Source organism: Calonectris borealis, chromosome 1, assembly GCF_964195595.1.
Source record: "Calonectris borealis chromosome 1, bCalBor7.hap1.2, whole genome shotgun sequence".
Taxonomy (NCBI): Eukaryota; Metazoa; Chordata; class Aves; order Procellariiformes; family Procellariidae; genus Calonectris; species Calonectris borealis.
The window spans coordinates 143,372,383-143,386,672 of NC_134312.1; the positions used below are offsets into that span (position 1 = coordinate 143,372,383).

The 14,290-nt window shown below is 39.1% G+C and overlaps 1 protein-coding gene across 2 annotated transcripts in view; it reads left to right on the forward strand.

Annotated features, from left to right (window-relative positions):
* The window catches only part of DHRSX (dehydrogenase/reductase X-linked), a 168,522-nt gene that overhangs the window by 41,084 nt on the left and 113,148 nt on the right, over positions 1 to 14,290 (forward strand). For both annotated transcript variants that reach the window (XM_075133966.1, XM_075133975.1), the window contains one exon: positions 9,247 to 9,315. In XM_075133966.1, the coding sequence (XP_074990067.1) occupies positions 9,247 to 9,315 (69 nt within the window). The remainder of the gene's footprint in view (positions 1 to 9,246; positions 9,316 to 14,290) is intronic.

Genomic DNA, 14,290 nt, shown 5'->3' on the forward strand with positions numbered 1-14,290 from the left:
AATCTTTAGTGTCTGAGTATATCAGTGTCACAATTTTCTAAGACAGGCTCACACTCTGAAGGAAACAGTCTGTTTATATTTATATATATGCAAATATATTCAAGTGACTTATTTGAGCCATGCAATTTTGGTGTAAATAAATGTAGTTCCATCACCGGACTCGGCCCTTCTGTGTGACCTCTGTAAGCCTTGCAGGAGACCAAGCGAGAGATATTTCTGTCATCTCTCTCATTCACATTAGTTTCCAATTTTCAGGCTGGACTCTCTGCACTATAAATCAGACAATTCTTATATTGTATAATAATACAAAGTGACTTTAGAAGGATAATTAAACCTTATCAAGATGGTGCAATTGTTCATTTTCAAAGACGGTTTGATTTAATTTCAATTACTGAAAATTTATATGAGATACTTTAATAGTCTTTTCTCACTATACATAGATGTATGAGATGCTTGAGTTATACATTTTTCTGTAAAAGTAATTCATCTTCCTAATATTAGCCAGGTTTTGTTAGGCCTGAATGAGTTGTAGAGTTGGTCAGGAAGTGTCAGAATATTACCAGCCTTTTAAAAGTGGGTGATGGTTTCCTTTTTCTGGTATGAACACTGAGAAAATGCAGGCGCATTGCCTTAGAATTGTCATTCAGTTCAGTTTTTTAACATATCAGTACACTGTAATCAGGGTTATGAAAAACTCCACTTACAGTGCTGTTATCTGTATCCTGTGCATGTGCACACAGCCACACAAAGCCTTCCAAATCAGTAAGAATTTTGTTGAACACTTAGTGTTCGTCCGTAATTAGTCCCTAATTTCTGTTTGAAGTTTGTCACTGTCCTTGCTTTAAAAAGACTTTTTCCTTTTTAAAAAATGTATTTGTTTATGTTTATTCATGTTGAACATTTCCTCTGTAAAATTTATGGGGTTTTTTGATAATTGGCAGTGGTTTAAGACTACCTATTTATGAACAAACTCATTACGGCATTCCTTGGGACATTTGAAACTATTATTAAAATAGTGACAAAGATCTGAAAAGACACTTAGAGCGCAAGAATTCTCTTTTGGGCAGTAATCTCAAGTAGAAATGTAACTCAATCAACTATGCAGGTGTAATTGCATAGTAAAATACTTTGATTAGCTGAGCTCAACTGTCATGTGAATGAGAGAGATTTCAGTTGATATGGTTTGTTTGGATTTCTAGAAATCTTAAAGCAAAATTCCTTAAGTCTCTTAAGGACACTACACAGCCCAAAGGATAAGTACAAATGTCATTACATTCATACAACAACATTGCATGTTATGACAGAACATAGACATAAATGTTTATTTTCTTAGTAGAGAGGGTGTTCAACAGGGATATGTGTTAGAACCCATGCTTCAGCGTATAATTTTAGAGGAGGAGCAAATAGTGAAGTGACAAGTCTTTCAAACTGTGTTAGATTATTCAGGGTAATAAAGACAAGGACGTGTGTGAAGAATTGCAGGAAGGCCATAAGAAGCTGAGTGTTAAAAGGCATGTGCAATTCAATGTGAAACAATACGGAGTGATGAACATGAGGAAAAATGGGGGACATCGAGAAAAATCTTAACTCCAGAAAAAGAAATGATGGGTTCTGTGTTGACCATCATCACTTTGGAGGAAGATCTTGGGACTTTATAGACGGTTCTATGAAAACTCAATAGCTTGCAAAAAACAAAGCAAATATTAGAAATTGTTAGAAAAGAACAAACAAAACAGACAGCATGAGTTTGTCACTGCATAAATCCTTCATGTGCCAGCACCTTAAATGCTGTGTTGAGTTCTGGTCTGTACATTTCAAAAAGTATAGCATAGAAATTGAAATGGTTTAGAGGAAAAAAACTTACCACAGGTATGGAGAAGTATCCGTATGAGGAACAACCAAGTGGGCTTGGAGTCTTCAGTCTGAAAATGTGGTCTGTGACAGGCAACCACTGTTCACTCTCTTTTCTAAAAGAAGTATGTAAAATGAACAGCTAAAAAGATGCAGTGCTTATGAATAGTATGGAGATTATTACAAACTCAGTATAAATACAGTACCACCCATCAGAAAATAAATTAAAACACTCTAAAACAAGCTGCTGTGATTAAAAGCAAAATCCCTCAATAGCTTAAAAGTATTTCTGAACTAGTATCTTCTGCATAGGACCTTAAATCAACTTTAGTATAGAAGTGTGAGGTGGACAAATGTGACTGTTGGACAGTTTTGGGGAGGATGATGTGCATAATCCAGTGAGTGTGATTTTTATGTTGAAAAAAATGTCAGACATTGTAAAAAACACAGAGTTAAATATGTGATGATAAATTTTGGAAGAGTTAGTGCAGTTTTTCTAGATGTTTATTTAATTTATTCTTTAAGCATTTATTAAATGCTTTGAAGAATTCAACAACCGTGTGAATTAATTTAATCTTGATTTTCAAAAGCTTTTGGCAAGGTTCGTGGCTAGCTTGTCGTGAGATAAGAGAAAGATCTCTTGTAGATTAGTAACTGATTAGGAGTCAGAAAACAACATTTAAGAATTATTTGTCAGCTTTGGGATGGAGCAAAGGGACTCCTGATCCCATAGGCATATGTTCAGTACATTTATAAAAGATAGATACAGAAAAAAGGCTGAACAAATGTGTTTACAACAGTGAAATTGATTTGACTATTGATAATTAAGGGATTTGAGCATCTGACATACAAGGAGAGGCTGAGAGAGCTGGGACTGTTCAGCCTGGAGAGGAGAAGGCTCAGGGGGACCTTTTCCATGTGTATAAATACCTGATGGGGACAGGAAAGAAGATGGAGCCAGGGTCTGCTCAGTGGGGCCTATGACAGGACAAGAGGCAATGGGCACAAACCAAAAAGTGGGAAATTCCATTTAAGCATAACTTTTTTACATTGAGGGTGGTCAAACAGGCTGCCCAGAGGGCTTGTAGGGTCTCCATCTTTGGAGATACTCAAAACCTGACCAGGCATGGTCCTGGGCAACCAGCTGTAGCAGGGGGTGGGACTGGATGGTTTCCTGAGGTGCCTTCCAGCCTCAGCCATCCTGTGATCCTGTGAAATCTTAACTACCGTGAAGAAGAGGGAAGAATCTCACAATATTGAATGACTGGCTTATGAAGGAATGGATAAATACTGAGTGTCAGTAAATGCAAATACTGCATATGAGGAAAAAACCCATACCTATATATTTACAAGAACAGGATCTAAATTAACTACTACCACTCAGAAAAAAAAAAAAGTAGTGATTTACTGTTGAAAGCTCTCTGCAGAACATCTTCAATATTCAATGTCAGTCAAAAAGGCAAATAAAATCTTATTACTTACAAGAAAGAAGATGAAAACAGGACAGGAAGTGTCCCTCTTCCTTTGTGGAAATCATTGGTTCATCCTGTTGTGAATACTCAAAAGGAGTCTGGTAAAACTGGAAAAAATGAGAGAGGGATGGTGAGGAGGATGGGATGGCTTTGTGCGAATAAACAAAGGTTCTTCCACTTGCAAACAGCTGACTGAGGTGTGATGTCATGCAATTATGAATGGTATAGAGAAAGTGAATGAGAAGTGGTTATTCTCTGTCTTATTGTACACAAAGTAGAGAACATCAACAAAATAAAAAAAACCACCACCACCGAAGCACCACCTTTTTAATGTAATTAAGCATGTCACTAAATCACAGAGCTTCTTGTCCCAGAACCCTTTGGCGGCCAAGCACTTGAATGAATTGAAAGTGCAATTAGATGAAGTAGTGGAGGTAGGTTCATTGAGAGGCTAAGTGTGACCTTTGATTCAGGAAATCTCTGAAACTTCTTGCTACTGGGAGGGTGTATCAGAAAACATCACTCCTATACTTAATGCTGTCACTTATACTTTTTCCGTAAGCACCTGTTATGGGTTATTGTTGGAAACAGGGCCCTTGTCTTGATGTGTCTTTGGTTTGATAAACAGGTTCATTCTTAACTTCTCATTGGAACAGCTGGGTTGCTGAAACTTAGGGCAAGAATGATGATTTCTTTTCCCTCTGCAAATCGACATCCTCCTCCTCTTCCATACTCAGTTTTGCTTCTTTTCTCGAAGGAACAGTTACAATGGTATTTTTGCCTTTCATGTCAAAAAGGCATGTATTTAATTGTGACTGCTGTATGATGAACTGAATGACAAAGGATGTGTGGTACCTTTAGATATAAGGAAGCTCTGTATCACTTTCTCAATGTTTTTTTTATACCAGGTCACATCTTTATAGCTGGCTTTATTGAATAACAAATTCATGACTTGGAAGTTTTATGGGTGAGACCCAAGATCTATATTCCTTTTTCCTAAACAAGATTCATTTTCTTCTTATTGAAGACATTATCAATTTCTTTAAAAAACACTCATATTGTACTGAGTTAAAATTTCTCACCCTCAGAGCTTTTTGGGGCCACTCATTCCTCTCTCTTAGGCACATACTATTTGTTGTGCAGTGCCATGTACACTCACAAAATCATAATCCTCATAACACCAGCTGATAGGACTTTGTTTTTCTCTTGAGGTTTTGAGTGCCCTTGCAAGCCCTGTCTTCAGGCTGGCGCTCCAATGAAATCAGTTCCCCTTCAGTCATAATGAGGATTATGCTACTCTGAGGAGGCACCTTAATTCAAATTTCCAATTGGAATCTTTTTTATATTCTGCACGAAGACACCTAACCGTCACCCTCTGCAACTCCTTAATCAGATGGTATACATTTATACAGAATTTATTACCGTACCACCAAGCTTCTCCTGGTAATACACAGATGCATTAGAGTTTATGGGCACCGCTTCTAAACTTGGGTTACTTGAAGTGATCAGGAGGGAGTGAGGAGGGCCATGGGGCAGGCTGCAAACCCTGGAAGGTTGTTCATCGTTTCAGGGCTTAACTGATATGCAATTACGGCTAAATAAGACAAGGGATGAGCGTTTATCCCAGGTAGGCAGGTTCCCCAGGCACTGGTGAATGAGGGGGTCGCATTGCCAGAGGCTGGGGTGTGTGGGGAGGGCTGGGAGGCGATGTGCTGGCACGGCTGCCCTGCTGCCGGGCAGCTCGCCCCTGCCTCCCCTCCTGGGTTTGCCGCAGCGGGGTTTATCGCAGGCTGAGTGCACAGGGTGGCTCTCGGGCTCCAGGCTGGAGGGGTCGGGTGTTTCTCTGGACCACCACATCCTGGGTGGTTTGCATCTTCTCGGTGTTCATCTCAAAAAGTTTTTGTGTTTCGTTTTTGTGTTATCTTGCTGAAAGTCGGGAAAGTTTCCCCCTGCTAACTTCGGTGAGGGCTTTTCAAATTCGTGGGTTTATTCTCTCCAGGCAACTTTAAGCTTTATGGGCTGTATCGTTGTTCATAGACTATTTTAAATTTCTTTATAATGCCCTGCAGTACGTTCCCTGGAAACGTCAAGATTGTAAATTCCTATTTCTGCAAAAAAACAATTGGAAAAGATCTTGCTTTTTTATCAGGATCATTTTGTACATAAATTATGAGCGTGAGTAGCAATTATTCTTTTGGAGAGATTTTCACATTCAAAGAAATTAAAAATATTGTATAAAGAATACAAATAGATGTATCAGGACCCCTTAACTAGCGATATTGTGCCATGCTGGCTTTCTACAGGCTGTGTTTTTGCCATCCTTATTCAGGCTGAGCAATCCTCTAATTCTAATAATTCTATTGAAATCCCTGAAATAACTTTCAGAGTTAGGATCTACTTGAGTGATTAATATCGCAGAGCCTGACCTTTAGGGTAAGATCCAAAGCCTGTAGCTGCTGATAAGACTTTTTCTATGTCCTTCTGTGGTGGCTTTAGATCAACATGCTTTGACTTGTGGCGTTTGTGTAGATGAATGTTGAAGAGGAGAGTCAATTTTTTTTGACTAAAAGTTGTATTTAAATCTATTTTCCATCTTTTTTTTTCAACATGAGTTTCAGTATTTTACTAAGAATTAGAATTTTTCACGCCATTAAAATGACATCTTATTTTATACAGGTGCACCAATTCAGTCTTGAATTTATTTTTATGTTATTAGTTTTATTTTCAGAATTGATTGTAGTCAGCGTTGTTATTGAATCAGTCTCACCTGAATTTTTCACTATTCTGTGGGGACTAAGTAGAAGAAAAACATCAGATAGGGCATTGAATAGCTTGCATAAACAGTTCTTGAGACAACTATATCTATTTTGAGCTCCCAATAGACACCTTAAATTAGCATGAAAAGCAAGGTTATTACGGTTTTGGGTACTTTGATGATCTAAGCTCTCAAAAGATTGAATCCCTTTTTCTCAAAGCTTTTATTCACATTCCCTCACTGCATAAAAATCATGCTCTGTCTTCCCTTTCTTAGCCTTCTCTCCAAAACTTGAATCCAGAGTAGGCAGATCTTATGCTACAGATGCTATAGCGCTTAAAATGGATAAATTCTGGCATATCAAACGTATGAAAATTATGGTGAATCATTGGCAAAAAGTCCAGCCAGAGGATTCTCCTGTGTATCACAATGTTTTTAAAAGAATCGCTACAAATATGCTACTGAGGATCTAAACTAGCTGATGGTGGTAAGAATTTGACCCTTGTATAGTAAACTGTCCCCCTCCTTAGTTCAGAGCGCTGTACTCCTGTTCAGTACGCTTGAAGGTTGTGCCCTTTAGTGACCCATCTTCATCAAGAAGATATACAAATTATTTTTGATTTTGCCCAACCTAAAGCTGATTGTGTTAGCTTGGTGACTTAAAAAGTATTTTGTGAATTTCAAATAATTAACGTAGGAGGTTGTTCTTTTCCATGCCTACCACTCACTTTGCTTAGAGGATCCCAGAAAGATGGACTAGAAGAGAAGCAGTACAACAGTGCAATGTCCCTTTCCTCTCCCACCCATCCTCATCAAGGGGATGCTGATCTCCTTAAGCAAATCAGAGGCGTAGATTACTCTCCCAGTCTTATGGTACCTTTCTGATATATGTGTCTCTGAACTTTTTGTAAGGATTTTGGTCATTTGTTCAATGTCTTTATTCTTTCTTACAGGACTTTCTTTGAAAAAAGTATTTCAAAAGCCTCTATTACAGTAGCAGCTTTCACTGATGCTATTTCCATTTTGCGATACTCCAGCCTCCAGAATCTGGTTTTCAAACTCTCTGTTGAATCAGGCTGGAAACAGACATCTGAAGTGACTGTTGAGCAAAATAATTATTTTTTCCCAGTGGTCTAGCGTGAAAAATATGCAAATATGAATAAAATGAGCTCATTTGGAAGGCACTGCGCTTTAATGAATAACCATTTATATAACAGCAAAATAAAGCAAATTAAAATTTGTTGTGAACACAAGCTCTTTTAAAAGAACAAATTAAGTGAACGTACTGAGAGTTAAATCAAGGCACTGGAGGCTTTAATAAGGCTGTTCTCTGCGTGAGGAGTGCTGAACGAAAGAGGAATCAATAAGACCTTCACAGAATTGGCACTAAAGTATTTTTGTTTCTAGCCTAACTCTATCTGGCGTAATAACACACTGAGTTTGGAATCTTACTCTAGTACATCACTTGAGGTGAAAGAGTGAGGAAAAGTGATCCCTTGCCCATAACCTCTGCGCACAGATTTCCCCAGAAATGGCAGTTTCACTGGTGGGTTTGTTTGTTGATGCTGCATCTGTATCTGGAAATTACCATCAAGCTGAATGTTTCTGTTCTGTACAAGGCTGGATGGTTTTAAAGGGGAAAAAAAACAACAGCAAGAAGAAAATACTGCAAATGTCTGCTTTGTTTTTTTTTTCTTCTTTTTTTTCTTTCTTGGTCTGTCTGAGCAATATAATTCCATAGTTAATGGAATTTATCGAGAACAGTTATAGACCAGTATGACTCTAGGTTTTATGTGAGAATTATTTTCCCTCCAGTAACTGGAATGCTAAATGTCTTTATTTTGCCTACATTTATGTAAATATTGAGTCTTCTTGCATATCATGAAAACAAAGATGTGTTGCAAATCACTGTTTTTACTGCAGAAGCACAGCAAAAACTCCGCCCTCAAAAGAATGCATTAGCCTACCTCCTCAAAGTCGTCATGTTGTCCCAAAAATCTCCATTCAGTGCTCTGAGCCTTCAGCTCGCGCAGCCGATGGATGACACATGATCTATCTCAGAGGGCTTACTCCCACTGTTTGAACACATTCTCTGTGAGATCAAATGAATCCAGTTTAATAGCACTATAAATCATGTTCTAACATCTTTAGGTAAATACAAGCACGTACCAACTAATGTGAGCAGGAGATGGAAGCAGATGACCTCCTGAGCTCCCTTCGAACTTCAACTTATTCTGTGACCCTGTGATTCTTTCCTTGTCTTTGATAGAGCTGATTCACTATTACTAAAAAAAAGTGAGAAAAAAGTGGAAAACCTGAAATTTCTGCCGCATAGCTAACAAGTGAATGAGAGGACAGGACACTTGTAGAGGGGCACAAGATAAAGCCCGTATAGAAACCAAGGCAGAGTTTTATATAATCAGGAAAAGAAGGTGGCAACTTCATGAAGTTCATAAGAGATATCAGTATTTATATCCAATTTAGATAATAAACAATAGGTATTTTGATGTGTCATGCTATGGAAAATGTTTGTGGGTGGATAAATGGAATGTTAAACTTAATTTAAAAAATTTAACTTGTACTACCAAGTGCAATATTTTACTTGTGCTTGTGTTTTTTCCTTTCATATAAGTTATTATAAAAAAATTGCCAAACAAATGTCAGACAATTATTAACTGTCCACCTAAGCTGAATGGCACAAAAGGCATTTATCTGATGCTTAATCACATTTTATGTTAGCACTAGTAAAACTTTTCCTGAGCATTTGGGCCAGGGTAGTGGGGCCTCTCCTCCAACTGTGGAAGTCTTCATTTTGGAAAAAGAGCGAGGGGAGGTCCGCTCTAACCTATAGTGAAGCTTTTGTAGAATCTGGATGTGATGTAATTCAGTTGGCTCACAGATTCACATCTCAATTCTGCTGGTCCAGCCAGCAGATGGTCCTGTCTTGTATGAATAAATGAGATAAACAGGCAGAACTCCTGTGAACAGCGGTGCCTTTATGCAGCCCTCTTCGAAAACCTCTGCTGCCTGACAGTAACGAATCACGCCTTTTCACCTAAAAATTCACACTGGCTTTACACTGTGGTTAGCCCTTCATAGTGGCATGCTTATATTCACTGTCCTTAAGTTGATTGCATCGCTAATTTTCCATTTTCTGTATTGTGACAGCTGGAAACAGTGAGAGTGAGGGCCAAGAAGCGGCGAGGAAAATACAAGAAGAAACTTTGGCTGGAAAAGGTACCATACTATATCCTTTTCTTCAAGGAACTCTTTATTCCTGTCTTTTTGCTGGCATCTTCTTTTATATAAGGTCCCCTTGTATATTGTTAAACTTTTTTAGTTTGGGGAAACTAATTCTTAAAGTACATCTGACACAGGAGAAAAATGAGTAGAACGTTTTTTTTAAATGCTTTCAGTTTTGTTTGACTTCTTTATGTGTCACTGTGTCATTGCAAAAGGGCTGGCTGCAAGTTACAGCTTGCCAGCGTGTGTGTATGGGCCCATTGATTTAATAGCTGGGCAGAAAATCAGAATACTAGTAATTTCTACTAAGGGGAGGATGACAGCAGGTAAGAGCGGGTGTGCTCTTTTTCATTGCTGGCCTTGCCTCTCATGGGGTGTATAATCCCATAAAAAAGGTCTTTTTTTTTTTTTAAAGAGGTTTGTAAGAGAAGAGGGCTGCCCAATTGTGTTATCTGACATGTGGTGAGAGCTTATAATCCTTCTCAAAATAGAATTGCATTCTTAAAAATAGATGGACCTTTAATATCAAGCCAAAATTCCTATGTTTTTGTGGTTCTTCCGGTTTCCTTGTTTAATATGATGAGCAGTCGTGTTGGGGGAGGCATAAGGAGAGCATAGCTTGATAACTATGAGAAAAGGCATATTGCGCCCTATCTGCTGTGTGATTATAATTTGCAACTTATGATGGAGGTTAGTGCATGTAATATTTCCATCTCTTGGATTCACTGGGTGTAGTTCTTAGCAGTGTATGATGATTCACTGCTGCCACTTTGATGTATCATTTCTTGGCAAAATAATAGGGCAGTGCTGGTACTCCACCCTATTTAGGATCTTCATGGCTTCTGCTGAGATCTGATTCTGTTTTTGTGCCTCTAATAATTACTGTTATGACGATCAAAATACGTTAATTATTGTGTTAAAAAAACCTTTCATTAAGATTTATCTTTTGACTTAAATAAATGTGCACCCATCGTAGCCTCAGGATACATGTATGCTAGTTAAAAGCATCATAAATTAAGGCATAGTCAGAAGGATCATGAAAGGAAAAAGGTAATTATCACATAATTTAAATCTTTTGCTGGAAGTTTCTGTACAGAGACCAAAACCATTTGGAATTAATTACATCACGTGACCTGCGTGAAGCTGAATAAACCAGGTTCTGCCTTATTTTCTCACATGTGTGTGATCACAGACTTTTCTAGCACCCCAGTTTTTCTTGATTTTTCTGAACGAGGTAAGCTTTAACCTTCAGTCATAAACGTTGTCAAGATACAGCTGGCAGTTTGAGGAAGTTGAAATTGTATCTAAAGTTGACTGAAGGTGTTCCTCATTGTAATTATAATGACTGAGACTTTAGTAATCTCAGGTCCTGATAGATTTGGCCTAAAAAGAAACTGGGAGAGCATCACATTTTCAGAATTTCTTACTGATTGAGGGGGTATTTGTATTTGCAAGTGCATTATCCTGTACAAAGGACGAGTGCAAGTCTGAGCAGCAATCCTGTGTTATTGCTTATTGATGAATTTGCATATCGCTTTGTAATGGGATGTGCGTGCAGATACTGTGAACAGGACTAAGCTGTGCGAATGTATCCCCTTTTCAAAAGCTACAATTCAACATCTGTTTAGTCACTGTGTAAAAAACATTATCAGTTATTTTGACCTTTTTTTTTTTGAAGCATTTTCTGTGGCCCATATGAAAAAAACTGCTTATGGAAACTGTTCCTATCTGAAATATTGGTTTCCTGAAGGAGAACTACTCAAAACAGTATTGCTGGGCAGCCAGCGTTATCAAGAATTGGGGCAATATAGCTGTCCTTCTTTTACCATGGACAAACTGTATGAGTGAGTGCCATCGGTTTGCTAAGCAGATCTGAGATCTCTAATAACAAGCAAAATCTCCTTGCTCGTTAGCAGTTAGACAGCAAAAGAGAGCAAGAGACCTTGTCCTCTCCGTGTTGCCTGGCTGAGCCATACATAGTACAAATGACCCCAGAGATAGCTCTGGGAAAAGGCCAGGCTTGTTGAATGCATGTAATTATAGTGTTTTTAAGGCGATACCATCCTCCTATTTCTTGGCCCACTGTCTGTCTGGGGCTCTGTCTGCTATCTAAGGGTAAGCAGTTTTACTTGACATAATTTACGTTTACTTCAGCGACACGTAAGATTCAAAACATGTACATAAATGGTTCCTATGAAGCAGCTGACGAGCAGTAATGTGTTAACAGTTTCAGAGGAGGATAAAGGATAATAATAAAAAGGCTCTGCACACAGGTGATGCTTTTTTGCAGCAGCACTGCAAAACATGAAGAAAGGATTGATAAAATTTCCGAATAGAGAGGCAGGAAACCTGATTTCCCATGCTGGAGGCGTTCAAACCAGAGCCAATGCCAAAAGATGGTAGAGTATTGGAGAGGTAGGCAGTTGCGGCTGTTCCCCTACAAGGCAGCAATGCTAAAGGACACAGAAAATTAATGCAATATATCACATCACCTCTTCATACCACCCATCCTCTCCCATGGTGCTACAACAGAAACCTCCTTGGTTTTTCTCCCAGTCGATTCCAGGCTGTCTAAGTGCCCTCCTCAGGTTCGGGTCTCTGTGTTGAGTTACCTATTGCTAAGTGTAAAGAGTGAGGAAGCAGGTGGGCAGCTGAGTGGAAGAGAATAAGGTACAGGTCCTCGGGCCATGATAGACCCAATTCACTTGACCACCAGAGCCTCCTTCATGGTAAAGCAATCAAAGCCCTCAGATATCCAGAAGAGACCAGAAGTAGTGCTGCATTGTCATTAAAATTATCACATGGGCACTATTTCCAAAAGACCAAGGGCAACAGATTGCTACGCTCTGAATCATAAAGCTGGGAGAAGCCAGAATGATGTGGGCATTTATCTTGCTTCCATTTGTTAAATTGGGAACTTGTGTTGTTAATAGTAGCAATTATACGGCTGGGAAAATTGTTGATGGCTAGGGATTGCCACAGAGATATTCTAATTGTGTAAGTCTCTGTAATTTACGCACAGGGTGTGTCTGTGTTAGTGCGTTCGTTAGTTAGATCAGGAGAGCACTTTTCAGGCAATGCTCAACTGTTGCCCGCTTGCTGGGTGTGGGTTCGCATCAGGAAGGGCACTGCAGGATTCTCTTTGGATAGAACTAGCTGGGAGGTGAGCTACAGCAGTAACAGAGCATTAGTGCACGGGAGCAAACTTAGAGCATATCTGAACTAAGAGTCCCAGTGACCTGTAGAAGTGCCTATATCAGGTCCCAAACACAAAATGAGCTCTATGAGATTGACTTCTATTGATCCAATCCGCTTGTCAATGTAGCCATAACTGTAGTTACCAATCCTGAATAAACTACATTGAGTTATGGAATCAGGAAGTTTCTGTGATAAACTCAACTTCCAATGATACTAGAAAAAATCTTTCCATGTACATAATACTCTCAGGAGTTACCCTCAGTTTACATCTCTGCAAATGAAAGCTGGTTTTAGCCTGATGATTGCAAACATACAAATGTTGGAAACTAATATATAAACATGAATGAAAGCTTCATTCATTCCAGCGTAGGTTCATGAATGCCAATGGAATCAGCAATTAGCAAAAGTTTATGCATAAATATCACCTAGCACAGTACCAAGGAAAGGCTCTCACAACTGCAGTGTAGGAGCTGGAGTTGCAACTAGACTCAAAGGAGAGAAAAATTAAAAGTTAGTGAGAAAACAGGGTGTAAAAGTCATATTAAGCACAGACCTCTTCAAAAGGAGAAGCCTGTGTTTAATCTCACCCAACATTTTTGCGGCAATTCAAATAAAACCACAATTGTAAAACTACACACTAAATCTACAGCATTCATGAGACTTCCATTTGAAGCCAGGTGAGAAAGGAAGAAGAGACTTTCTCCCTTGGAGTCAGAGGAATGCAGAGGTTAGCACGGTGGCAACCAAATCGTGTCATTTACAGTCTGACCCACATCAAGACAGCGTGGGCCAAGCAGTAGGGGAATGATATCGCCTTAAAAACACTGCAGTTCGCGTGCATTCAATGAGCCAAGCCTGGCTTTTTCCCAGAGCTTTCTCTTGGGATGTTTGTGCTACATGTGGCTCAGCCAGGGAATAGGGAGATGACAAGGTCTCTTGCTCCCTTTTGCAGTATAACCTGCTAATAAGCAATGAGATTTTCCTTGTTATTAGAGATCTGAGATCGAAGAATTTACCCGAAAGAAGAAGCGGTAATTTAGTTGATAGGTACCAAGCATAATTGCAGAATAACTCATGGGTGGTTACTCCACTGACGCTTGATGTATGTCAGGCACCAATTTTAACAGAACAGTCCACGTTCTTCCACTCTGTACCAGAGTGTTTGTTATTGCCTTTCCCTGCAGGCCACAGAAAGCCAGCTGCTGAGAGTTCCCAAATTCCCAAACTTTTAGATTTGTTTTTGCCCAAGAGTCAATAGTGGTATTCCCAGCACATGGACTAGACTTGTGTAAGCCACTTCAGCAAAGACCAATGCCTTGTTAAAACGTGCAAAAATGTCACCCGGGACTTTTTCTTTGATATGGTATGTCAAAGACGTTGTTATGGAAATGATCATCCAACCAGTCAAAAATAGTAGAAAATATTTGTGGTTGAGACATATTTTCTATAAGTGTGCATAAGCATGTGTGAGTTTATGCTTGCTTGTGTCAGATTTGCTTTTCGTGGTGTAGTTTTGTAGTTTTGAGGTGCAAAAGCATAACATCCTGAGCTTGTGGCAAGACCTGACATGGCTACTTTGTCCCTTCTACCACATCCTGCCATTGGCATATCCTTTCTCTACCACTGCTGATGCTGAAAGACCTGTAGGATTGGTTTAAAGAGTCTCCTAGCAATAACAGTGCAGTTTCCATCTACGTGGTTTCTTTTTTCATGCTGGTGTATTATCTCCAATACTTAGCTTTGGCAGGTCAAGGACTGCCCTCAGTTAAAG